This window comes from Pocillopora verrucosa, chromosome 10, assembly GCF_036669915.1.
Source record: "Pocillopora verrucosa isolate sample1 chromosome 10, ASM3666991v2, whole genome shotgun sequence".
NCBI classification, from domain to species: domain Eukaryota; kingdom Metazoa; phylum Cnidaria; class Anthozoa; order Scleractinia; family Pocilloporidae; genus Pocillopora; species Pocillopora verrucosa.
Genome location: NC_089321.1, coordinates 2,754,295 through 2,781,087, shown reverse-complemented (window position 1 = coordinate 2,781,087; position 26,793 = coordinate 2,754,295). Strand labels below are relative to the sequence as shown.

General features: G+C 39.2%; 1 protein-coding gene across 1 annotated transcript in view; it reads left to right on the top strand.

The window, feature by feature from the left end:
* LOC131791109 (uncharacterized) overlaps positions 1 to 26,793 on the top strand; it is an 86,653-nt gene that overhangs the window by 4,765 nt on the left and 55,095 nt on the right. Inside the window, exons 3-45 of the mRNA XM_066173529.1 lie at positions 667 to 723; positions 1,627 to 2,007; positions 9,451 to 9,573; positions 9,854 to 9,979; positions 10,420 to 10,542; positions 10,824 to 10,946; positions 11,166 to 11,291; positions 11,373 to 11,495; positions 11,723 to 11,848; positions 11,950 to 12,072; positions 12,203 to 12,328; positions 12,646 to 12,768; positions 13,395 to 13,520; positions 13,830 to 13,946; positions 14,192 to 14,317; positions 14,405 to 14,509; positions 14,586 to 14,711; positions 14,825 to 14,947; positions 15,682 to 15,807; positions 16,213 to 16,338; positions 16,458 to 16,574; positions 16,879 to 17,007; positions 17,116 to 17,241; positions 17,419 to 17,535; positions 18,055 to 18,180; positions 18,270 to 18,383; positions 18,811 to 18,936; positions 19,029 to 19,154; positions 19,247 to 19,372; positions 19,628 to 19,732; positions 20,302 to 20,427; positions 20,559 to 20,684; positions 20,964 to 21,074; positions 21,333 to 21,458; positions 21,659 to 21,784; positions 22,279 to 22,404; positions 22,695 to 22,820; positions 23,127 to 23,252; positions 23,409 to 23,534; positions 24,133 to 24,258; positions 25,596 to 25,721; positions 26,145 to 26,261; positions 26,394 to 26,519. Coding sequence (XP_066029626.1) covers positions 667 to 723; positions 1,627 to 2,007; positions 9,451 to 9,573; positions 9,854 to 9,979; positions 10,420 to 10,542; positions 10,824 to 10,946; positions 11,166 to 11,291; positions 11,373 to 11,495; positions 11,723 to 11,848; positions 11,950 to 12,072; positions 12,203 to 12,328; positions 12,646 to 12,768; positions 13,395 to 13,520; positions 13,830 to 13,946; positions 14,192 to 14,317; positions 14,405 to 14,509; positions 14,586 to 14,711; positions 14,825 to 14,947; positions 15,682 to 15,807; positions 16,213 to 16,338; positions 16,458 to 16,574; positions 16,879 to 17,007; positions 17,116 to 17,241; positions 17,419 to 17,535; positions 18,055 to 18,180; positions 18,270 to 18,383; positions 18,811 to 18,936; positions 19,029 to 19,154; positions 19,247 to 19,372; positions 19,628 to 19,732; positions 20,302 to 20,427; positions 20,559 to 20,684; positions 20,964 to 21,074; positions 21,333 to 21,458; positions 21,659 to 21,784; positions 22,279 to 22,404; positions 22,695 to 22,820; positions 23,127 to 23,252; positions 23,409 to 23,534; positions 24,133 to 24,258; positions 25,596 to 25,721; positions 26,145 to 26,261; positions 26,394 to 26,519 — 5,481 coding nt within the window. The remainder of the gene's footprint in view (positions 1 to 666; positions 724 to 1,626; positions 2,008 to 9,450; positions 9,574 to 9,853; positions 9,980 to 10,419; positions 10,543 to 10,823; positions 10,947 to 11,165; positions 11,292 to 11,372; positions 11,496 to 11,722; positions 11,849 to 11,949; positions 12,073 to 12,202; positions 12,329 to 12,645; positions 12,769 to 13,394; positions 13,521 to 13,829; positions 13,947 to 14,191; positions 14,318 to 14,404; positions 14,510 to 14,585; positions 14,712 to 14,824; positions 14,948 to 15,681; positions 15,808 to 16,212; positions 16,339 to 16,457; positions 16,575 to 16,878; positions 17,008 to 17,115; positions 17,242 to 17,418; positions 17,536 to 18,054; positions 18,181 to 18,269; positions 18,384 to 18,810; positions 18,937 to 19,028; positions 19,155 to 19,246; positions 19,373 to 19,627; positions 19,733 to 20,301; positions 20,428 to 20,558; positions 20,685 to 20,963; positions 21,075 to 21,332; positions 21,459 to 21,658; positions 21,785 to 22,278; positions 22,405 to 22,694; positions 22,821 to 23,126; positions 23,253 to 23,408; positions 23,535 to 24,132; positions 24,259 to 25,595; positions 25,722 to 26,144; positions 26,262 to 26,393; positions 26,520 to 26,793) is intronic.

Sequence of the window (26,793 nt, the reverse complement as noted above, 5' to 3'; positions counted from 1 at the left end):
GCAGATTCAATTACCCGTGCATGTCCTCAAAATGGTCTTTTTTATCCTTTGTTTTATTTGACAGCGCGATCTGCGCAAAGAAATACCAGAAAAATTGTCACTTCTGCAGCCTTTGCGGTTTTAAAACCTCGTTTCTTATCGCATCAAAGCAGACTTGTGTAAGCTATCTTGGTGCATTAATCTAATAGTATAATCAAGCATATACCGCCATAGCTTTATTAGTTTTGATTATTGATAAAGCTAACAAGGATATATGATAGAGATATACATCCATGCAAAGACTAAGCCACATCGAGATAAACAGATAAGCAGACATTATTTGGCACTCAATCACCGTCGGATACTTCTCACGGGTGGAAACCTTGGCGACTGTCTCGTTAACATTGTCATTTACTAGATGCGGATTGAAAACGTAAAGCTCTTACATGGGTCCTAGGAACTGGTGTCTCCTTACAAGAAGAGGATTTCGAAAGATTAGCTTTGGTGCAATTGTAATCGTGTAAGCATGAAAGAGCCTTCTGCAGTGGAATGAATTATTCTAACACGATGCATCACAGTAGTATTACCCAAATTAGAGATAAGAGATAATTTACTTACGCACCTCATCCAGTTTTCTCTAACTTTGCAGCTTTTTTTTTTTTTCTAACGCATATTTTCTTCTCTCAGGGCAGACTACAGCTCCAAGGAAAGCAAGGCAGCTTGACGAATTCTTCGATATCCCAGGTTATAGAGTTGATTTTAACGTTATTAAACACGCAGCGTAAGAAACAAAAACAGTTTGAGTCATGGCTTATTACCGAACGGATTTAAAGGGTGATGAAAAGCGAATTTCCATATGCCAGTTAAAAACTTTAAATACTTGGAGCGAATCGTAACGGCTTTCAGACGAGACAACCGTTTTAACAGTTGGGACTTTCGCCGGGTATAATTGTTCGACACTGGAATTGATTGACAGTCAAAAAACGTTTTTTCCACGGGAAGAACTGATATTCCTGGTAACTCCACCAATCCCTTGGAAACATTTATTGAATCTGTTGATGAACCCTTTAACTCCTAAGATCTGACTGTTAATTCTCCCCTCTAGCTGCTACGCATTTCCTCAGAATTAGTTCTGAGAATTTGGTGTTAGATCAAGGTAATTACTTCCGCCTGATAATTTTGAGTCTTCTCCTTACCTGTGTGCAGGAAAATGTATGGATATGGTGGGGAGAAATTACATGCTAATCACTTCTGGGAGTCAAAGGGTTTAAGTTTATCCTTTCAAAAGTGTCACTTTTAATGAAAAAAGCTATAATTGTTTGTTTCCGATGTGGTTATATACTTGCAGTCGGTATACTTTTTAAGTTGAAAAATAGGCCATTTTACAGTCGTGTACTTAGTCGCTAAGCCTTTGATTTGAGTGAGGCTGAAGTTGACTATGTTGTGATAGAGACCAGTATCTAGTTAGCATGACAACAAAGTAATTTACATTTGAAAAGCAGCAAGGTTTGTATCATAAAAAGGTCACCCATAGCTTCACTCCTGTTCAAAGGCTTGGCAACCAAGCACACAACTGTAAAATGAACTATTGGGACCCATTGTGCTGATTAAATTAAAATCATTCCTATTTTTTTTTCGTTTTTTCAGGATCATGTCCACAAGGTTGGATAGGACACAAGGGATCTTGTTATTTACCTTATGTTAACGGAAAGACTTGGCAAGAAGCAAACGGAACTTGTCGTGAAATGGACTCGCACTTGGCCTTATCCAGGAGCGTCACAGAAAACACATTTATAGCCGAACAAGTTGCCAGACCAGAAGCTCGCGTCTGGATTGGTCTGAAACGGAACCGGGGCGAGTTTTTCTGGAGTGATGGTACCAAATCTGAGTTTACAAACTGGGCTAAGCGGGAGCCTAAAGATGCCTCGGTTACAGGCAGAGATTGTGTAACTCTACTTTCCGAGGACATTTTCCACTCGTGGGAAGTAAGAGATTGTGAGGAAAGACAGTCGTTCATCTGCGAGAGAGGTGAGATTACTCCGGCATCAGTGTTAGTGTAGATGAAAGTTGAGGGTTCAGTTGTTCAAACGGCAGATGAGGCTATCCAACGTGTGAATGTAAGTCCAGTTGATAAGTGTTAAAAAAACGTACCACGCTTTTCACCGGACAGGGATTTATCTACTGGTTAGCGTTCTTCCACTTTCGAATAACTTAGGCCAAACGTCTTTTGCGACACGTAAGACTTACATCTACGTGTACACTTGCGAATGCAGCATGGAAGGACGAGTAATGCTCTGTATTCCAAATACTGTTTTGTGGGATTATGTCTGTCGATAATAATTTTTTTTTGGTTTCATTAAGTTATGATAATGTTACTTGTTTGTTTCATAGAACGAATGTTCCTAGGGTCAAAATATCTTTGAATACTGAACCGGCTTAACAGCCTCGTTTCACTTTAATGTTATTAGTGTTCACAAACTGTCGAGAGACCTCAATCTCTGAGAGTACTTCAGAGATTGTAGTGGCTAAAATAACACGTAGGGGCGTGTAGTACTTACTACTACAACTCCTTGCCTTTTATGAAAAATCGGATTCATCCATGAATACTATTCATGAATGATGACGGTAATAAAGTTGATGCGAGTGGAAAAACTAATCGAAAAAGCGAAGTGTATCGTATATATAAAATATCATCCAAGCAATAGAGGAATAATGATTTGCCGAACAAACGAAAGAAATGAACAGTGGGTTAATTTTTGGGTTTGTAAAGGTACTGACAAGTTTGATTGATGTTAAACGCTTTTGTACTCCTCCTATGACAAACAAATTATAAGAGTTGAAAGATTATGTTCGGCCGCTTACCTATCTTCTCAATTTGATAAGCATGTGTATGCGAAGACATGCTTCATGCTTGAAGGTTACATGAATTTCTGGATGAGCTCGCATAATAATGTAGGAGTAAAAATAAGAAAAGATTATAATAAGAGAAGTAGCAAAAGAAAAAAAAAAGAATCTTTGAACGGTTTTTCTTCCGGCAATCGACCTTTGAACCAAATGCTTCACTTTCGTTTAGATTTATCAACAATGTACGACATCTGATATCTATTTCAATCGACTATGAAAATGGATCGAGAGTTCAAAGTTTGTTTTCTCCTGATTGGTTAGTAAAAGATTTGACCATCCAATATCACAGCCTGTCATGTCAATATATTTACCGCACGTACCAAGCGTACAGTGGACGGTCTGGTTAGTTTGGCTCCCAGAAAGCAAACCAGAATAATACTTAGTCGTTAATGCTTTAAGAAAATCTTAAATTTCTCCGACATTCCACGAGACAGGTAGCGCTTAACGTAGCTTAATCGACGAAGTTCGTGTCAAGAGAATGTCCACGAGTTCATGTAGTGGGTCCGACCACACCTTATTCTTTTGTTCGATGTTTCGTTGCAACTTGTTCACAATCTGTCAGACGTTTCGCATTGCATCTATGACTGCGACAAAATTTAGACCTAATCAGAAGGTGCGAACGGGTTGGATTCTTGTCAGTTTTCTTATAACGACAATAGTCTGACTTTTAGAGTTGTCAATTTTTGAAATAACGACAATTTTTTTTCAAGCGTCAGCAACGTCTTAAAAGAGGGCCGGTCAGCTGTGACTCATGCGTTCTTATTTAACCATGCAATAATGCCACCTTTTTACCCTCTCTTCTTCTCTACTTTTTATTTCTGTCATTTAATCCACCATGTCCATTTTCACATTGATGCTCTTCACGTGTTGTCATTCACTTATGAGATATTTTTTTCTTTTGAAAAGTATATGCTTCGATGCAATTGCTTTTGAAATAGAAAATGTAACAGGTTAGCCGTTAGAGTCTCATGAAGTTATGGCAGCTGACTTTTCTGGAAAAGCGAACTGAGACAACTTACGACGCTGAAAGCACGGATAAATTTTCTGATGAGCTCAACAAAGAATTGACAGATGAAACAGGTTGTTTCAATTTTTTAACTTACGAACAAAAATTTGATGAGCTTCAATCAGATTCCGCGGATTTTGTGACTACAGCACGAGGCAAGGCGATAGTACCAACTTCTGGAGCAACAAAGGAATTAAGGACGTCATCAACAGAAAAGTCCGAGGCTCGACGCGTGACTGTTTCGATAAATACTCACGATGTTCCTGAATGACCTGCACATACCGAGTCGGTTGATGGTGCAACCAAGGATGGAAACACGTGCTCGAAGGGCTTCCAGGATCGCTCTCTAAATGGAAAGTGTATGCTGGTGGACAGCGCGACTTGTTGTGCTTGTAACCAAGGAATGGAAAACTGGTATGTAAAATGTCGAAGAAAACAATAAGTTAACCGTAACTTTTATTTCTTCCATCCTTTTAGTATAGGTGGTGTCTCGTTTTGTCCACAACGGCTTGTTCTTGACTCTGGAGTCCCTAGAATTTGTGCGTGAATTTTTTTAGTTCTTTGCCATTCATTTGTTGAACAGAAGAGCTCTGAAATTGAATATCATTTTTAATGCATGAAAAGCTGTTTATGCCCCCTCAGTCCAATACAAAGCAGTGAGTTAACTTTTTCTGACGTGCTGTCTTTTCTTTTCGTGTCAGTGGTACAGGTTTATCCACGATCGGCCCCCAGACCAAAAAGCCATGGAATCTATTATTTGAAAAGTATAAATGAACATTCAAACACGCTTGGAAGGAGCCATAAAAACCCAACAATTAATAATTAGAGAACTTTGCGATAAATGTTATGTAGCGTATAGTTTCGAACAAACTGATACAAACTGTAAAGCCTTTTGCGAAACACTCGTTACATGATATGTGTAAATGACATCCCCTGTCATGTGATGCTTTTTTGTAGATTACGTTCTCCTCTGCCTTTTGCAGACATTACTGAATGTGAGAACGGATTCAAAGATTGCCATGGCAACTCATCCTGCGTCAATGTGCCAGGAAGCTTTTATTGTCATTGTCAAGAAGGATTTGCTGGAAGAGGAAAGCACTGCGAAGGTTAGAACCACGAAAAAAACAACAAACCTAAACTATATTTGATAGTGGATGTGAAATATGATTTGGGGCTGTAACAACCCCGTAAACTCCGAAGATGTGAAAGTTTACCCCTATAGCCCTTAGACTGTGGCGTTTTTTTTCTACCCTCTGACCTGAGGAGGGAAGTTCTCACTTGGCGCTATATGTTTAAAGTTTTGCCTTTAGTAATAGTACTTTAGGCTGTGCGAGGAGATCTGCCTAATTTTCTTGCTAGCTTCCACATTTTTCTGTATGGATAGATTTTCTGTGGCGCGAAAGTCTCTGTAAGGAGAAAAAATGAACCAAAAAGCGTTGAGGCTCTCAACATTTCGGTTCAGTGACACCTCTCCTTTAGTTGCATGATACCAAGACAACCTTTTCTTCAAGCATTGTGCCTGAAAAGGTTAGGCCAAGCAAACGACGACAAGATTGTCTTCATTTATTTTTCTCAAATTTTCTAACTACGTTTAATTTAAGAATTTGTTCATGCTTAGCGTGCGTATATCGAGTTATGGATGCAGGCGGGAAGTTTGGAGAGCACGAAAAATGCGTGAGAGTAGCTCGAGGTGCATCTGTAACCGATAACTGTGAATGGAAAGCTCAAAATTTACGGAGAAAATGGAGAAAATCAAAGCTAAATGAACTCGTGTCACTAAAAAATGTTTTAAAAGTCAAAGACCCGAAGTTATCAAGGGTTTTGATTGTTCAAAATAATATTTACGCTGCCGTGCACGGTGCAATTGGAGAAGACAGACTGAAGGAAATTTTCAAAAAATGCTCACGTCATCTTATTTACGCACGGGCGTGCTTAAATAAAGATTTTGTTCATAGCGGCTCGATAGGACTTATATAGGGCAAGCACACGCGTTATGTTATAAATGAAAATGGTCTTTTGTGTCAGCGACACAAGTCCAGGTCAGTTTTTAGATATGGATCGACTAATAATTGATGATCTCAATACAGCAAACGGTGACCCATGAGTGATTACTTAAGTTTTGGATATATGTTTGTTTTTTTTCCTTCTGTCACGAGACCAACTGCACTAGTAGGACATGTTCTTTAAACTGGTACAGTTTGCAATTATAGGCCCATCGAAGTTCCTTTGCAGAAGAAGTCAATCAACAGCAATTGAACGAATTCAATCGCGCTGATCATGCCTATGAGGAAGTAATAATGTTATGTCAACAGACATTTTCCGGATCTGTCATGTTGAAAAATTTTTAGTTTGCGTGTTCGTCAGCTTGTCAACAACACTGACCTTTTGGAAGACCTCATGTGCGATACACGGATGACAGAGATATTTTCATAAATCCGAGATTTTGAGACGCCTATGTGTTATTTGGTATCTGCGTCGGCTCTTGCACTTAATACTTTTCATCTGCTTATGAACAGAGACAATAAAGTCGCTTATCTTCTTTTTCTTCTCATCCTCAGATGTAAACGAATGCGCCGGTCAAAAGTCGACTGGGACGTCGAATCGGTACGTTTTCGTATATCTGCAAGGAAGGGTATCATGGAGTTAGCAAAACATGCCAAGGTATACAAAAATGTTGCCGCAGCTGCATGGAAAATCATTGTGACACCTGCTAACATAAACATAAGAATTCTGCATGGAGCAATAGGTATCGTTTTCTGAAAAATCCATGCTTTGCTCAAGCACTTGTCAGGGCAGCCTTTTGAAGCATAGGTATGGCTGTGAACAAACATGTAAGCATAAGAGCTCCTTTTGGAACAATGATCCACCTCTGAAGATAGATGATTAGCCCCCGGATGCTTTTACTGTCTTTCCACCTGCACTTTAAGTTATGAAATTATAATTTTACCTTTCCAGGGACTCTGCTTGGATCTGGAGGAAAATGTTTACCAGGAAAACATTTCAAAATTATCGCCTACAAAATTCGAATCAGTTGTACTTTCTTAAGGAAAATCTCATCCATATCGTTTTTTCCTTCCGTTCTACTCCGTGTGTCCTGGGTTTGGAGGAGCGCATTTACATGGAAAATGGCTCAAAGTTTTCTCCTCCAAATCCGAATCAGTCGTACTTTCTTAAAAATTCATCTCATCTCTTTCTTTTTTTCCTCCCTTTCTTTTCCTTCCTTTCTGTTTATTTTTATTTTGTTTTATTTTTCTCCTCAACCACTATGCCCATAATCAATGGAGGCGATAACCCTCCGACCATAGACGTTGCTGTTGGCCGGCCTTTTTCCTTAATGAATTGAATGAACAGTTCTGCTCCGTAGAAACGTGAAGCAGCCAGCTAAGATTACGATAGAAGAGAGCCCCTTTACCACACTTTTTGGCCTCGTTTCAGCGTTATCTTTGCTGTCTTTATCCTCCATAAATCGGTTAGTTGAAAGAGATAGTGAGAGAGTAAAAAAATTTGAAAACAGAAGATGAAATCTAAGTAGCTAAACCTGCTTTTAATAATCTATGTACAAATCACATTAAAAGCATTAAAGGCCTGTAAAATGTCTTTATCATCTGGAATGCCTTGGGAAGAACTTCCAAGTTCTGTTCGTTTCATGGAAGACGAAACTTACCATTGGATCTCATCAAGACCTCGAAAACTAGTTAAAACTCAAATATATATCAAAATGGACAAATTCTTGATGACAGCAGTTTTTAATATTATATTCCGAGGTCCTAAATCGCGAACAATGCGCGATAAACTGAACTAAATTTATCACTCACGGTATACTTAAAATTGCTCTCTACCACAATTCTGATATGTTTGCCTGAGCCTTAAGCTACCTCTGTGTTGATGACATCGTTATCCAAAAATAACCATTTACTGCGACGTTGTTTTGGTAAGAAGGTTCAATAGATTTATTGAAACTAGTGCCGTTTTCTGTATTTTGCTGTGTTGTAAAAGGTCACTCATTCTCCTGTATATTTTGACAACTGCACGACTACAACTCTCAGGATTTCCATCACGGCTGTTCTGACATGTTTTTATGTTGCTTCGGTATGATCAGGGAACTCATATCTGTGATGTGATTTGGAGTTGTTTTTAATTTAGGAACAGACAAAACAAAGCTGATATTAAGTTCCCGAGATTAAATACTAAAATTTGATGACACTTCTTGACACTCGAAGCTTGCCACAGGCGCATAAGCTGACAACTATTGTTAAGTTGATACTCAGAGATTTAAGTTTATTTGAAGGCTTGTATAAGCTCGCCTCTTTTCCTCAACGAGATGGTCCGGAAAGAGAAGGCTGTAGATACATACATGTGATCCCATCAACCCCACAAGTGTTTGGTTAACATTTTCTCCTCACCTCATAAACAACTTTTGATAATACACAAATTTATCAGCCAAAGTCATCCTCATCAAACCTCCTCTACCAACTTCTAACACTTGTCCAGCAGCCGAGAGAGAAAATTGCATATCAGATCTCGGGTGTCAATTGGTGAAGGTATCACGTACAGCCAAGCCTCCTACACAGGGATTTCTTGACACCAATGGTAGAAGTGGTTAACCTTTTAAACCTTGATGTTCATTCAGCAGTAGAATTTGGTGGACATATGGTAGACTTCAGAACTCCTTGCTGCGCCGGTCAAAAAGCAGTTCTTGTGAAGACGTCATAAAAATGTCGTAATATATTAATAAATTCTTTGAATCACGTCAACTCAGGAACTGCATGCATGTAACATATACCTCACCATTCTTCAAAACGATCACTTTCATTGGGCGACCATCTGGTGAATAACAGTGTTGTATCTCAGTCAAATGATGCCTCTCTTGGAATACCAGTGCTCACATTTTGAGCGCAACTGCGATCACTTACGTGGCCAGAAATTTGACATTTTTTCGTCAACAGTACCAGCATTCCAGAAAAACAATTGATGTTCTTTGCTTTTTACTCCATGAATTTAAACCATCGACCATTCTGAATTTCACGAAAAAGTTGCAATTTTGTTTAAACAAACTGTATCGAAAACGAAGAGTACTTGATTGAATAGTGCTTTACATAGTATTGCTAATTTTATTATTACACTTTCTCTACAAGAAACTGTTTTCTTTGCCTTATTCTATATATCTATTGTAATATGGCAATAAATAGTAATAATTCGTGGATCCATGTAGTTTTCGTCGTAACGATGAAAACTGAATGCATTCACTTTAGCAACCTCCTCCCTCAAGCGGCCACTCTCACCTACACTTTAGCTGGTCGCTTAAGAGAAAGTTGACTGTATTTATTTGATTATGTAATTGCATATTCATTTACGTACTGTTCCTTAACTTATTACTTAACCTATTACTGTTCGCTTATTATGTATTCTTAGGACTCGTTTAAATGACAAGAATAACATAACGAATATGTACTCTATTGTACTAATCCTGTGCTGCTTCAATTTGGAAGGATTTTGACGAATTCTGGGAAGTTGCCTTCACTTTGCCAGATTTTTCGCGAACTTTACGCTCTTCTTTGTAGACCAAGACGAATGTTCGACAGAGTTTGGAAACTGTACAGTAAACGCCAAGTGTATAAATACAGAGGGATCTTTCTACTGTGAATGTAACAATGGATATGTTGGAAATGGAAGCACTTGCGAAGGTATTGCTCATGATGTGTCAACCTCACTGATGACTGAAAGACGCTCCGGTTGTCTGGATAGCTAGCCAGCTGATTGGTGGACTGGCTGACCGACCAACTGGTTGACTGACTGACTTGCTCACTGACCAACTGGTCGACTGACTGGAGACTGACGGCTGACCCATTCGCTGACTCATGCACTGACTGGCTGATTTTCTGCTGGCTGCCTGGCAAGCTGGTTGATTTTTTTCTACACGACTGAATTACTGACTAAAGACGAACTTTTTTTTTTAATTTGTAGATATTGACGAATGTAACTTACCTGGAACCAGTGTCTGCGACTCCAACGCCGGATGCAATAATACTGACGGTTCTTTTATCTGCTCATGTAACAGAGGCTTCACTGGTGATGGCTTAAACTGCGCAGGTAACCTTCTCTCGACTTTAGCACTTAAACTCCCCCAAACCAGGACAATGCGAGTGGTGTGCATCGTTTTGCTCAAATTAAGATTGTTTAACCCATTCATCAACTAAGGATTATAACAGGGGAAGAGGGAAAATGAACCCTTAACCTTCCTTACTGAAGCAGGATTGACTAGCCCCTGTAGTTAGATCCCCATACCTTGAAGTAAAACGACATCTTTCAGAAGCTACAATTTTCAAAGGTTCGTTATTAAGATTGCCTTAAATCTGGAGAAAATATCGGTTGTTTAGCTTCCCCAAGTAATTTTTGATTTTAATATGAGTAAAAGAGTATAAGTATAAATCATTGGTTCAATTGTTTGATTCTATGGCGAAATACGAACAGCTAGGTTCTAAATCCTGTGAATGGGACATCACTTTTGAATCGAAGTATCTGCTTTGTAGACATAGACGAGTGTGCCACTGGACAGAATGAGTGTCACGGCTACGCATTGTGCACGAATACCTACAGTAGTTATGTGTGCCGTTGTTTGAAAGGATATCGGGGAGATGGCCGCACATGCGAAGGTAAAGATGTTTTTTGACATCATTCATGTCAAAGTCGCAACTGACTGTTATGAACGATTACTCGTGGGACGAAACAACAAACGATAAATCAGACTGAACTCTGAAGCAAGCTTCCCCTAAACGATATGGCTAGAAGGTCTTTCACTTCATTTCATATACTGATGGAATGGAACTTTCGTGAATCATAGAGAAGTCACACTTGGAGGTAAACTTCCGGGTATGATTTAGCGACCGTTACCCAGGATCTCTGCTTATTTCTTACAATTTGTTTCTGATTGCAGATATTAATGAATGTGACGAAGGAACGGCGGATTGCGTTAACGGAGCCGAATGTATAAACGTAAATGGAAGCTACACATGTCAATGTCCCGTGGGATTTCAAAAGACTGCTGACAACTGTACAGGTGTGCAAAACTTAAATCGAGATTTACATGTATGTACATCCCTCTCACAGCTGCAATGCAAGGCATTTAACCCCCCCCCCCAAGTCCAAGTAGTGCTCCGAGGATCAATTCTTCTACAAAATTCCTCTGAAGGACGTTAAATCTAGTCTCACCTAACTAAATTTCCATTTTCGGGAATGAAATTTTGAAACTCCTCTGCGTTGTTTTACTTTTATAAAGATATCGACGAATGTCAAACACCAGAGTCTCACAACTGCGATGTTAACGCGCTTTGTACAAACATAGAAGGTTCATATGTGTGCCGCTGCAAGAAAGGATACGAAGGAGATGGAAGTCAATGCATAGGTAAGTTCTTCTACAATAAAAATTATATTGTACGGCTGATGTAATAGTTTTTTTTTTTTAATCGCGTAAATCTTGCCTTAGATATTGACGAATGTTCCGTCGGTTCAGTCAACTGTGGCCCGGGAGGTGAATGTATTAATTCCAACGGAAGCTTTACTTGCCAATGTCAGGAGGGATATCAGAAGTCCGGAAACAACTGCATAGGTAAGGCATGTTTTACCTTTATGTTCTGTGTATCAAACCTGAATACTTGCCACTACAAAACAGGACAGTGGCCGATTTTGTTACAGGGTAGCGGCAGACACCGTCTACAATATGCTGCACAGCGAAATTAGTAATGTAAACAATATGCCCACCGGGTTGTGTGGGAGAAAGCAGATGCTTTTCATTTTAGAGAAGATTGTAGAAGAGTATGTATTTGTATTACTCAGATATCGACGAATGCAGTTCACCTGGCTCCAATCAATGCAACGTAAATGCGATGTGCACCAATACCGAGGGCTCATATGTCTGCCGCTGCAAGAAAGGATTCAAAGGCGACGGAGTAACTTGCACGCGTAAGTTAACCAGAGTTTTTTAATGGGGCTTTTATAAATTGATCTCAAGGTGCTGACCGCCATAAATGAGTAAACCATACTGTACTATTGTTCTTTTACAGTAACAGAACCTCCGTTCACCTGTATCCCCGTATGTGACGTCAACGCTGAGTGCAAGAACTTTACAGGAACTCCTAGCTGCATGTGCAAGGCGGGGTTTGATGGCGATGGTGTCAAATGTAAAGGTTAGTAATCATCTCTACTCTCATGCGGAGCTAAAAAGTGTGTGGAGAAGAAGATGATGGTAAAAATGTTTCTAATTTACATAGGTAGCTCTTTCAAACAATCCTGATAGGTGTTATGTTTCCTTCTCAGATGTTGATGAGTGCGTTTCTCCAGACTTAAACCAATGTCACAAAAATGCGATGTGCACCAATACCGAGGGCTCATATGTCTGCCGCTGCAAGAAAGGATATAAAGGCGACGGACTGACTTGCACTCGTAAGTCTCGAGATAATGATAACGTTGTCTTTCCCGTCTTTGAATTTGGACTCTACTTTGAAGCTAGGTGGTGCTTCCTGTGTGAAAACAGATGCCATTGTTACAAGATGTGGTTTCTTAGAGTGGCTCCCGTTCGAATACTTTCGATTCTCAGTTAATGAACGACCTCTCAGTCGAACCACGACGAGGTAACGAGCGTTATATTCCCCCACAAACAAATGAAAGGCTCGATAGTTATCATAGTTTTAAATTTGGACTATTATTTGTAAAGTTATTGGTAAAAAGGAATAACTTCTGTCACTATACTCTATCTTCAGCGGTGGAACCATCATTCAAATGCGATCCTTTGTGCGATGTCAATGCTGTATGCAAGAACTCTACAGGAGAACCAGAGTGCATGTGTAAGGCGGGGTTTGATGGCAATGGAACCACATGCATTGGTTAGTATAAATGTTTTTGTGTGCCAATACAGTATTCAAATCTTATTGTGCATGGCACTGGTGGACGATACCGTCCTAAATACGGTAACTATTTTTTCACGCCTATTTTCCCTTTTTATTGGTTAAAATTAACACTTCTGTCCAGAAAAGCACGCGAAAACGAAAACAACAGATTTGACGAAATTTCGTCAAATCGAGTGAATGTTTATCGATTTGACGATCATGGCGAATCTTAGTCAAATGCGTCGAAGCGAAATCAGCTTGGCGGAATTAACGACTTTGACGAATTTTTAGTCAAATTCCTCAAAACGGAATTAGCTTGGCGAATTTGACGATTTTGACGATTTTTCGCCATTTTTGTTACTGCATGCATTTCTGGACATTTCTCAGAATTGATAATGATTCAATGCCGCTCCTTCTTTTCCACGATAGGGAATTTGGTTTTGGATCGAGTAATAATCCCTGATTGGTATTTGTATTTATTCTCATCACTTGTCTGCATGATATTGTATTGATATTGTAAGGAGAAATTCTGTCTTGGTCACCTATGGGGGTGAAAGGGTTAAGGAATCTTAAAAATGAATAATTTCTTGACAAATGTGCGTCTTCTCCATCGTCAACTACAGATACAGACGAATGTGCAAGTACTGAAAGAAACAGCTGTGACCTGAATGCACTTTGTACCAACACAGACGGCTCCTACGTTTGTCGCTGTCTAAAAGGATTTTCAGGAGATGGGAAATTTTGCAGACGTAAGTTTCCTCGAAGTCGGTTGCCAAATTGTACAGATAGATTTTAATACTTTCGCCTCTTGAGCTTATTTACTTTTACCACGGCTATCTCGACCTACAGCCTGGCCATTTTAGTCATAATATGTAATTTAGAACTCCTCCTGTCTGTACACTATGAAAGAACTGAAACAATTGCACAATCCTTGCCCCGCCTCAACCAGAAAGAGAGATTTTGGCGTTTGCACAACAAGTCAATTCGTTTGATGATGTGGGGAGTATATTAGCTTCAGGACCAATAACCAATGACAAGTTTTTAATGACTTTCCTTAGGGATAGAAGGGGTTGCTTGCAACCCTCCTTGTACCGGAAACAAAGTGTGTCAAAATTTCACTGGAGTTCCAGACTGCATGTGTGCTGATGGATTTAGTGGTGAAGACAATTGCACAGGTATACATACTGCAAGCCATGCTAATGAACACTAATGCCCTGTACGGTAGCTTTTTAAGCTCTCCTTGTACCGAAGAATTCACGAATAACCTTATAGTCAGGAAGGAAAACTATCCAGCTGAACTTCGTAGACAACGCAACATATTTCGGCAGATGCGTGAACAACCTCCCCACCCGTTTTTTGTCTTCATCCAATTCTTCCTTTTCTAAAATTTTAAAACAAACCTATGTTTTGTTCACTCTAGATGTTGACGAATGTGCAGAAGAAGGCAACAACGAGTGTGACCCTAACGCCCTTTGCACCAACACAGAGGGATCTTATGTTTGTCGCTGTCTAAGAGGGTTTGAAGGAGATGGCCGAAGCTGTTTAGGTGTGTAGCCAAATTGTAGCCAATACTGGTAATAAAATGTCCTTCGAGAAGTCGATTTTCCCACTAACAATGAACAAACAATTTTAGCCGTCACACCGATATGCTCTCCACCCTGTGGTCCAAACTCGTTCTGTCAGGAAGGGTTGTGTGTGTGCGATTCTGGTTTTCAAGGTGACGGATACAACTGCAAAGGTTTGTGGAACAAAATGCTCTTTTTGTTATCAGTGTCCATATCTATCTAAATCTTTGTTTTCTTTTACATTCACAGATGTTAATGAATGTGCGAGTCCAGACACAAACGGATGTGATCGTAATGCTCTGTGCACCAACATTGAAGGATCTTATATCTGTCGCTGTCTAAAAGGATATCAAGGAGATGGCCGCTTTTGCGCAGGTAAGGACATTCACCAACCTTAAATTCAACCCATAGGATTATCAAAGGTTCTTTTTATAATGATTCAGTCAGGGAATTGAAATTCTCTGTTTCCTCTGATTATTAACCAAAAGATGCCGATGAATGTTCAAGTCCTGAACACGATTGTCACTCCGACGCTATTTGTAACAACACTGAAGGCTCCTATGTCTGTCGCTGTTTAAAAGGGTTTACTGGCGATGGTAAAAACTGCACAGGTAAGGTTGTTAGTTGTGCGAGTTTTATCTTGTTGGAATTTTGTAACACAAAGCTCTCAACAAAAGCCAAGGTTTATCAACAGCTTGCCGAGAACGTTTTTTATCAATAATACGGAGGCTAAGGTGCCTCACACCTAGTAGCCGTCTGATTTACAATAAACTGAGTTCTCGGTTTTTTCGAACATTTCTATTGAACCTATTAACCCCCAAAAACTTATTGTTAATTCTCCGCTTTAGCTGCTACATGTTTCCTTGTAAATAACTTATTAGAATCTGTTGTTAGATCAAGATAACGACTTCTCCCTGATATGTTTGAGTATTCTCATACCTGTTTGCCGGATAGTGTATAGATATTATAGGGAGAAATTACATGTTAATCACTTTTGCGCGTTAAGGAGTTAACAGTTATTGCTATTAATGGAGCAACTTTCAAAACACTAGTTGAGCGTGCTATTAACTCATCAATAGGCTTTTTTTTTCTTTCCCATGGGTGACTAACTAAAAGGCCGCTGCTTTTCCTACTGCTTTATTTTATCTGTAAGCCTTTGCTTGAATTTTGTAGATTTGGACGAGTGTGCAACAATTGGGGCAAACGAATGCGACCCAAATGCTTTGTGCACCAACACTGATGGCTCATTTTTGGGTCTTTTTGACTGTGACTCATGCAACAAGTCATCTTTTTCAGATGTAATGCCTTTCATTTGTAATTTTAAAAATATTTTGTGTAATCCTAGACGTAAACGAATGCACCGAGGAAAATCAAAACGATTGCGATCCCAACGCTCTTTGTACCAACATCGAGGGATCTTATGTTTGCCGCTGCTTGAGAGGATATCAAGGAAATGGAAGAAATTGTACAGGTATTTACTGTCCTTTATTGATGGATTTTGTTATTGTTTTTGTTTTGAGGCTGTTTTTGCTTTTTAAGGAGTTAACAGTTATTGCTAAATGGAGCAACTTTCAAAACACTAGTTGAGCGTGCTATAAACTCATCAATAGGCTTTTTTTTCTTTCCCATGGGTGACGAACTAAAAGGCCGCTGCTTTTCCTACTGCTCTATTTTATCTGTAAGCCTTTGCTTGAATTTTTGTAGATGTGGACGAGTGTGCAACAATTGGGGCAAACGAATGCGACCCAAATGCTTTGTGCACCAACACTGATGGCTCATTTTTGGGTCTTTTTGACTGTGACTCATGCAACAAGTCATCTTTTTCAGATGTAATGCTTTTTATTTGTAATTTTAAAAATATTTTGTGTAATCCTAGACGTAAACGAATGCACCGAGGAAAATCAAAACGATTGTGATCCCAACGCTCTTTGTACCAACACCGAGGGATCTTATGTTTGCCGCTGCTTGAGAGGATATCAAGGAAATGGAAGAAATTGTACAGGTATTTACTGTCCTTTATTGATGGATTTTGTTATTGTTTTTGTTTTGAGTCTGTTTTTGTTTGTGTGCCCATCATTGGTTGACTGGATTTGTGGATTAGTTTTCCATTTGCGTTTTCAGTTGTCGTTCCCGGCTGTTCTCCTTCATGTGGGTCGAATGCTTTTTGTCAGCAAGACGATGGACTCTCTTACTGTGAGTGTAATTTTGGTTACCAAGGCGATGGCTACAAGTGCACAGGTATGCTGTTACGTTCTTTCCAGCTGAACCAGTGTTCATATCCTCGTATGCTGTACAAAAAGAAACCGTTTCTTTAAATTTCGTAGATGTACTTAACTTTCAAATATTCTTACAGACCTCAAATTAAAATCGAACGCGCTTTTTGAAAGATTTTTGGAAACACCAAGTCATAAACCCTCTTAGTTGCTTAGAAGGTGTTGCTTTTGGTGGTAAGAGAGGAAAGTCAGAAGGTTTTTTCGGAACCAACAATCTTTGACTCGGCCAAGTTACGCTCGCTAATGACTGTTTTTCTTCTCTATTGCAGATGTTGATGAATGCTTATTTTCTGAAGCCGCTAGCACATGTCACTCACGCGCGCTATGCACCAACACAGAGGGATCTTATCTGTGCCGCTGTCTAATAGGATACGTTGGCGATGGAAGAAACTGCACAGGTACAGTGGACGGTTTTAGTTAACGTCTGTTTCATACTTGTGATAGGAAAGAAAATCATTTCTTTGCTTGTATGGCTGGTTCAGTTCGTATTTTGTAATGAAACTCAGATATTGACGAGTGTGAAAGACCTGGAAACAATGACTGTGACACCAACGCGCTTTGTACTAACACCGAGGGCTCGTACGTGTGTCGCTGCTTTAGAGGTTTTAGTGGAGATGGTAAAACATGTGAAGGTAAGACGACATTGTTTTTGCTTTGTCATTTTTTTTTGTTTATAATGAACCGAAAGATTATTTTAAGAACAAACCAAGTACCAAATAAGAAATAGTTTAAGTAACATCGTTAGCTAAGCACTAATGGTGCATAATTTTGATTAGTATTATTGATAAAAGAAATACTCTTTCATACAGAAATAGAAGAGATCGTTTGCGACCCACCCTGTACTGGAAACAAAGTTTGTCAAAATTACATAGGATTTCCAGAATGTGTGTGTAAAGATGGCTTCAGCGGGGAAGACTTTTGCACAGGTAAACAGGACCATCCAGCTCACATGATCCGTAGATAATACCTAGCAAATTGAAAGAGCTTTGTGGCGGAATGCGCAAATGACAAAAAAAATAGGAGTTTGAATCACACTATAAATTGTGCGTTTTGAAAATGATTCCCAAATCGTCGTGAACCAACTCCTTCCAAGGTAGTTTTTGGCTTTGCTTCAATTAAACCGTTCAGACAAGATCACTTGTAATCCATTCGAGAAAGGAAGTTTGGCGCTTACACTTAGTGTAGTCCTTCCCTTTTTGCACACTAATTTTCAAATAAGGACGGGATTTAAGTCCTTGGGAAAAACTCTCAAATAAGTATCCACGTGTAGTTAAAACTTAAGTAACATAGAGTTCTCGCGCGCTGTCGTCGCGCAGTGATAACTATGGTATATTACTTCTACTACCCAGAAGATTACCAGGATACCAACCCAAAATAAAGTCACGAACGAAAAGCCCCTTGCATCCATGATTTAATTCTGAATTCAAGTGTTGTTGCTCTTTTAGATATCGATGAATGTACCGATAAGGACCGAAACGATTGTGATCCAAACGCTCTTTGCACCAACACTGAAGGGTCTTACGTATGTCGCTGTTTAAAGGGATATGAAGGCGACGGCAGAAATTGCACAGGTATGTAACGTTCGTGATACAGAGGGATTCAATCTTTGATTGTTCTTTAAGCATCGTGTTTACTGTAGGTGTTTCAAATATTTTATCAGTGTTTCCTGGCTGTTCTCCTTCATGCGGCCCAAATGCTTTTTGTCAGGGAAGAGGTGAATTTGCGTTCTGTGATTGTAGAGCTGGTTACCTTGGTGACGGATATAACTGCAGTGGTAAGTTTTTGATTATACTAGGAACATGGTCACGTTCTTTGTACCGCTCTATTTCCTAAGAATTGCAACTTTGTGTTCTTTTCGGAAGAACTGTTTACACAGAATATAGGGGTTGATTAATTTAAGAACAATTAAAAACATCTGGCGGGATCTCGACAACTGACCTCTTTCTGACCATCAGTTACGGACCAGTCTCATTGAAATGCCACCTTTTCAAGTATTCAGAGCGGTCCCTTCTTCATCTGGTCTAGGGGGCGACTTTATACCTTGTAAATTGCTTTATCGATAAATGACTCCGGCACATCTCCTGTAACAAAATCGTGTTTTCAGAAACAACAATATCATAACCGTTCGTGCTTTTTTTAATTTTCTTGTCATCTGAAAAAGTTTTTTCTCACTATTAAATTGACTTTGATTCTCCCTTTAGACATTGACGAGTGTGCAAGTTTTGAATTAAATAGCTGTGACGTGAACGCCTTGTGCACAAATACTGAGGGTTCTCATATCTGTCGCTGTTTAAGGGGCTACATTGGAGATGGAAGAAACTGTAGAGGTATAAATCTTTGACCACAACACACTTAACCTAAAGTAGGTTATATTGATTCCTTGCCCTTTGGTCCTATATATTCCTTATTTCATTTCCAGATGTAGACGAATGCGCTAACGAAGACGAAAATGATTGTGGTCCAAACTCTCTTTGTACAAACACTGAAGGTTCCTATATCTGTCGCTGTCTAAAAGGCTATATTGGAGATGGTAAAAATTGTTCAGGTCAGCAAAATATTACGTTAGAGGATGCTTTCTTACTTGAGATTTTCATAGTTTTCCCGTTACCCAAAATAACGTCAGCTACCAATTTGCAGACATCGACGAATGTGTTGATGAAGGCAAAAACGATTGTCATCCAAACGCCCTTTGCACTAACACCGAAGGATCTTACGTTTGTCGCTGTTTGAGAGGATACGAGGGAGATGGAAGAAAATGCACAGGTATCTACAACTTTATACTCTAACTGTTTATTTTTTGAGTATCTCATCCATAACTATAACTTGATATTTATTTCCTAATCAGGGTAATTGGCCAATTACTCTGACGTAGGGCTAACGCTCGAAACCTTAGCCTTGTAACTCTTTACGGTGGCCAATTTACGTTAGACAACACTAAATTACTCTGTTATACTCTCCCATCGACGCAGCATCATAGTTTCTTTAGAAATTTACCCTCTTTATTTATTTCCTAATTAGCCGTTGTACCAACCTGTTCTCCACCTTGTGGGCCAAACGCTCAGTGTCTAGGAGGGGCGTGTGTCTGTAATATTGGTTTCCAAGGGGATGGATACAACTGCTCTGGTAGGTGTCAGGAAAGAAATCTCGACTGCATTAGTCTTAGTATTAGTAAACTTAGAAATTGGATACAACCAAGAAGATCAACTTTAGTTCTCATTAATTTTTGGTCATTTCAAAGTAATAGTGAAAGATGTATTTTCGTCATGTCACGAGCATGGGACAAAGAAAAAATGAACGTTGAAACGTTACAGAAAACGTTAGAAACATCAAAGAAGTTAGTGTGATGTGAACCCCTTCTTGTCTAAAACGCTATTGCTGCTTAATAAAGTCACTTTGATATAAAAATATGCAATCCTGTGTAAAACCCTTGTTTGGTCACCTTACTACTCACCTCGTCTTACACTACTTCGTTAGTCATTCTGCAACCCGAGGGAGAACCAGTTCGCTTTCTAGATAGTACACTGCCTTAACACTCTAAGCAGTCAGTAGACCTCAGCCGAGCTGAGACGATTTAGGATAATGGCTTACGATTCAACATTAAAACATTGTTGGTTAATGATATCAATGCATATTCGTCAAATTCAAATCTTCCTAAACCTAAATAAAGTTTTCTTTGTATTGTTGATCTTTAGATGAAGATGAGTGTGCTTCATTGGAAACCAACGCATGTGACTCAAACGCTCTTTGCACCAACACATACGGCTCGTATGTCTGCCGTTGTTTAAAGGGCTATGTAGGGGATGGAAGGAGATGTACAGGTACCGAGACAAAAAAAATATTTATTTGGAAAGTGTGATCTACCCTTGCCCCTGTGATCTCATTAAAAATAGGTACATCTCATGCGTTAACAATTGTGGGCATTAAATAATTTTTTTTCCTCTATGTTAAGACTTAGATGAATGCAGAAGTGCTACGATTAACGATTGCGATCCCAACGCTTTGTGTACCAACACGGAAGGATCCTATGTGTGTCGCTGCTTTAAAGGTTTCAGAGGAGATGGTAAAACGTGTACAGGTAGGGTAGTGACTTTAATCATTTACTGTAACGTGAACGATCTGATCAGCGATTCTTTAAGCCGCTGTACTTCTTCTTTATCGGCATTCGTCTTAAAAGTTCTCCTCTCCTCTTTTCGCCACGTGTTTGCTGGAAATAGCACAGTAAATTATGGAGAAGTTGTTTGGATCTTCTTTTTTTCATTTTAAAATTAAATTGCGATTTCGACACAGTTGCACTGAGTCTACCTATTTTTCATATTCTTTATGTATAATATTATCTCGTATTACTCAACTGCAGAAGATTTCTCTTGCGACCCGCCTTGTGGTGAAAACAGAGTTTGTCAGAACTTTACTGGAGTAGCTGAATGCGTGTGTGTAGGCGGTTTTGCTGGAGAAGATAACTGCACAGGTGAGCCCTTGCCCTATTTCCTTAAAACTAAAGCTAGGCAGGAATCTTCGTAGCATTTGGGTCGAGTTAAATTCACAATCAGTAGGAACAAATGCATTTCGAGTAACAGTGGCATGTTTGCTAGAAAAATGATAGTACCCTCGTTGAGTAGGTAGGATGGGCAAAATTGACATACATTGCTAGGCAAGTCAAGTTGTATTTTTTTCTTTTTAGTAACTCATAAATTAACCTTTCTTGTGTTTCTTCGATTTAAAATAGATATTGATGAATGTGCCAGTGCAGATACAAACGACTGTGGCCCTCTCTCGTTTTGCACCAACACCGAGGGATCTTATGTGTGTCGCTGCCTCAGAGGGTACCAAGGGGACGGGGAACGTTGTATAGGTATATTTTTGTTGTGATTGTTGTGACTGTTGTTTTGAAATATTTATCAAATGTAAAATCACAAATCAGTTGACCTGGTTAGCGAAGCTGCCTATCTAGTTTTTTTTTTTTTTTTTACCTGTCAACTGTACAGGCGGTCTTGCCGAACTATAACCCTTTAGTATAGTAGTGGTGAATAATTCAATTTTACTCGGCAACAGATGTTGATGAATGTGCAAATGCTGATGGTAACGACTGTGACACCAATGCCCTGTGCACGAACATTAAAGGATCTTACGTCTGCCGCTGTATTCAGGGATATGAGGGAGATGGACTGGACTGTATCGGTTGGTTATAATATAAATATTACTGTGTTATTAAATTTTAGAAAGAAAGCACTAAATGAAGATCTTCTGACAGAGGCCAAAGGAGTTTTCTATCCGGCGACTTGAAAAAAGAAATTGGAGCGATTGAACATGCCTTATTTTTATCTTGATTTATCATGTTTCTTTGATGTGCTTATCATTAGAATACACTGTTTGGAAAAGATTAAGAACATATTAATTTGACGAAAGACTAAGCTAGTTAAATCAGTCGATCAATCGTTCATTTACCCATGTACCGATTGGTGAGCTGGAAAGCTCGATCAAAATACATACGTTTCCAATGAAATATTTATTTACGCCATCCTTTCACGATATAACTTGGAGATACTGCCGAGTGTGCAAGCTCTGAATCAAATGAATGTGATTGCCCCTCAGATTATTTACGGAAATTTTTTTTTGTTTTGTCCATTCACATAAAAGCATCAAGTTTTAATTTTTTGTATTTACCGTTACAGATTCCAATGAATGCGAGAATTCTGAAACAAACAGTTGCCATTTGAAAGCCCTATGTACTAATACGGAGGGCTCTTACGTTTGCCGCTGTTTAAGAGGTTATTGGGGAAATGGCACAATGTGTACAGGTACAATGCAAATCACTGGCTCAGTGTTATTTATGCTGATATGTAATGTATAGTGGGGGAACTGATGCAAGTTAATGGAGCTTGTTGATGTAGAAAAGTAACTATTTGCAGTGGGATGCTTATTACGTTTACTGGTAAGTCTGGGGGGGGGGGGGGGGGGGCTACCTCAAGGCGTTTAAAACTGTTTGCCAAACATGAGACATTCTCTGATCAGTTTAAGCTACGATGTAGTTTTAGGTTATCGTAATATAACATAAAAATTAAAGTAATCCTCGCTGGTGATATTGTAGATGTTGATGAATGTGCGAATGTTGAAACCAACGAGTGTGACTCCAACGCTCTGTGTACGAACACTGAAGGATCCTACGTCTGTCGCTGCTTCAAAGGATATGAAGGGGACGGCAGGAATTGCGCAGGTACTGGTAACAAATTCAGTTGTTTTTAACGTGAAGTGAACTGGGTTTAATACTCTGTTAGTGGAACAATTTTTTTTAACAGAAGTAAAATGATTCGAATAATCTTTTTGCTTGCACTTCGTTTGATTTTCCATTTTCCATTTTAGACATTGATGAATTTGCGAATGAAATCGAAAATAACTGTGATCCTAACGCCCTATATACCGAATGCAAAGGTAGACACAGGGGTGTCGTCCAATCACTTTTCTGTAATCAAATTGACTTCTTTAATTGAGTTTGATCCCGCTTTTTGTTCGATCGCTGCAGATGTTGATGAGTGTGCAAGTCCTGATAATAACGATTGTCATTCCAACGCACTTTGCACCAATACTGAAGGTTCTTATGTTTGCCGATGTCTAAGAGGGTACAGTGGTGATGGGAAAAGTTGCTCAGGTAAATCTTTGTCTTTGGCAGGATGGAACGTAAAATATTCTTGTACTTAGAATCCCCAAGAAAGAAGACATTACGTCATATTATTCAATCCTTCGAGCTATATAAAGACCTTGAACTTTGATAAGGTCGATTTGAACTGCTTTTCGTTGTTCTTAGACATTGATGAATGCACAATTCCTGAAAGAAACGAATGTGATGCCAACGCCCTGTGCACTAACATCGAGGGGTCCTATGTGTGTCGATGTGTCAGGGGGTATGCTGGAGATGGAATAAACTGTTCAGGTACAGTGATCTACCCGAAAAGTATATGTACATGAATTTATAAATGAGCTGGTATGGTATATGAAAGAGGTATTGCGGGGAACTAGACTTGATTTTATGATGATCAGCGTGGAACCCTCAGTCGGAAAGTCACAGTTCCTCTGCCCAGTAGTACAAAGGTTCAACAGAGAAATTGTGTAGGGATACCCTGTAACATGTGCAAGGGGATTTGTGGAAGGTGTCAGAGGATAAATTTCTTTTCATTAGCATTCCATACATGGAGACTAGCAATACTTTCATGCTATGAAAACCTAGGAAGAGCTTTACTGAAGTGGGTTACTTGGGCGTGTTTGTAAATGTCTAATTGTCTACTCACCAGAACAGCAAAGGATGGAGCAAAAAGAAGACCTGTGTAGAGATAGATTTAGGATGTTTGAAAATGTAAAGCATATATTACGCTTAAAACACATCGCAATCGTTTATTTGAAAATGAATTTTCGTATCTCTAGATATCGATGAATGAATCCTGACAATTTAGCTCTGATTCTTTTTGAGCCATAGGCTTCCAAATAATCACCAGTTGCCTTCAACATTTAATTTCATATATTTTTTGATCCAGACATTAATGAATGCGCACGTGACGACAATAACGAGTGTGATGTCAATGCTCTCTGCACCAACACAAAAGGATCTTACGTTTGTCGCTGTTTTCAAGGCTACAGGGGTGACGGACGGTTTTGCACTGGTATGTTAGGGTGTTAATGGTTATTATCAATAAAGGGCAAAATTACTGAGCGCTGATTGGTTGAGAGAGAGGGAATTTTTTCTTAATCGAGGGCATTTTTAGTAATCAAGAGAGGGCATGATTACCTGTTAATGATTGGCTAATCCGTTGCATAGCAACCGTTCGTTATCTTGAAATTTGTTAAAAATAGACTGCGCGCGTGATTTTCCTTCGTATAAATTTTGCCCCTTATTGATAAACAAGTAATCCCATGAGACCTCGTACTATTAAGGATTAATTGCACTTGAGTTTTCAAAATTTTGGAAAATTTTGAAAACTCTCGTGCAATTAATCCTTAATAGTACTTGGCCTCATGTGATTACCTATACAAATAATTATCATGTTATGTAGATTAAAGAAAACTCTCATCCAACGATCGCTCAAAAATCGTTTGACGAGTGTAATACTACTGAATCAAACCAGTGTGATCCAAACGCCTTATGTAATAACACTGAAGGATCCTATACCTGCCGATGTCGGAGAGGGTATATGGGAGATGGAACAAACTGTACAGGTAAAATGTGATACTTGGGAGATTCTCTTAGTAAACAGATCATCAGTTATCGTTGGGATCATATGTGTTTAGTTGTAAGGGAGTATATCCAGGGGATGCTCGGACTTGAGCCCTTATTTATCTTTGGGATCGGTAAAGGAGGTGCTTCAACGTTTCTCTCTTTATCTTGACCAATTAGCAATTAAATTGGTCATTTAAAGCGAGTCTATTTCATTCATAAATTTTTGCGTTATTTCTCCGAGTGTGACCCCAATGCTCTATGCAGCAACAGCGAGGGGTCATACATCTGTCGGTGTCTGAAGGGTTACAATGGAGATGGAAGACAATGTATAGGTGTGAAAAAGTATAAACGGTTCTTTAGTCAAACTTAACACCTTTTGCCTTCCTCGTACGCAATATGTAAACACAAATCATTCGTGTTTAACCCTTAAATCCCAATATCTTATTTTTAATTTCCCAACTGCTACACATTTCACTGTACATTCGTTAGAGAATTTTGGGATTAGATCAAGATAACAACTTCTACCTGATAAGTGTGAGTATTCTCAGAACCTGTTTGCTGGATAATGTATGGGTATTAGAGGGAAAGTTACGTGTAAGTCGCTATCAGGAGTTAAAAGGGCTAATTCCTTATTCCTCCTATGATCTCGGAGAAAATGGAGTTCATCCAACAGCTATGGGTATCATATGTCAAAAATCTCTTTCCTAGCATATTTTAATTCTTGCTTATTTACGACTGCCCTAGAAATAATATGTGCTCAATAGGACTTCTATATAACTTTAGATATCGACGAATGCAGCGATCCTGAATTAAACCAATGTCATGCCAACGCTGTGTGCAACAACACTGAGGGATCGCATGTCTGTCGCTGCAACAGTGGATATCAGGGCGATGGTAAAAATTGCACAGGTGAAAACAAGGCTACACCATTTGTAAGCGCTAGAACCTATTTTTTAATCATAACCACATAATCCTTACATGGTTAGGGAGAGACGCGGTGGTGGTCTTGTGGTAAGGGCAGGGGCGAGAGGTCAGGGTCCTTGCGTGTTTTTTTTTTTCTCCGCAAGATACTTTGCCCATCTGTTCTCAAGAGTATGGGTGCGTATTATTAAAATTTCTAGGAGAGGAACAGAGGAACTATGAAAGGGTTGCTTGCAGTGAACTTGAATGCCATTCACCGGGAGTAGATCCGGGAGTAACATTTCAGATCCTATGCTTTGAAATTCGGAATAAGCTCCTAGATGTACATGACCACTAGATTCATAAGATCTAGCACGAAAGAAAGACATGATAGTTCGCCTAAATCAATTCATTGCTACTCTAAATTTTTAGCCGTTCTACCTGGTTGTTCTCCATCTTGCGGTCCAAACGCATTTTGTCAGGATAGCGATGGATTTCCTAAATGTGTATGCAATGCTGGTTTCCAGGGAGACGGTTTTAACTGTACAGGTAAATTTTACACTGCTATTTGAAATATTTATTTTTGTCTTTGCCATTTTGCTTGTTCAACGCAGAATTATATTGATTAATGCAATGAGTTATTTGCAACGAATGATTCATTTTTCTTTACCGTTGCTGTAGATCTGGATGAGTGCGAGAATTCTGATCTAAACGAATGCGATTCCAATGCTCTCTGTACAAACGTGAAAGGTTTCTACATCTGCCGTTGTCTTAGAGGATACGAGGGAGATGGCAGATTTTGCGAAGGTGCGATCATATTCCTAAATGTATTTATCTTCCCATTGTTACCGTCAAACCAGTAAAATTCGAGCTTCGTGTACTTGCTTTTTTATAGACGTTTTAGTTGGATACAATACTAGCTTAGACATCTTTCGTCACATCAGTCATAAAGCTTTAAAAATCTTACTAATCTAATAGATCTTCACTTCGACCTCGACCTCCACAGTATGAGCCGATTAGGGGTATGACAATGTACTTCTCCTAGGAGGGATACTAGTTTATGTCGCATGACCTACCAAAA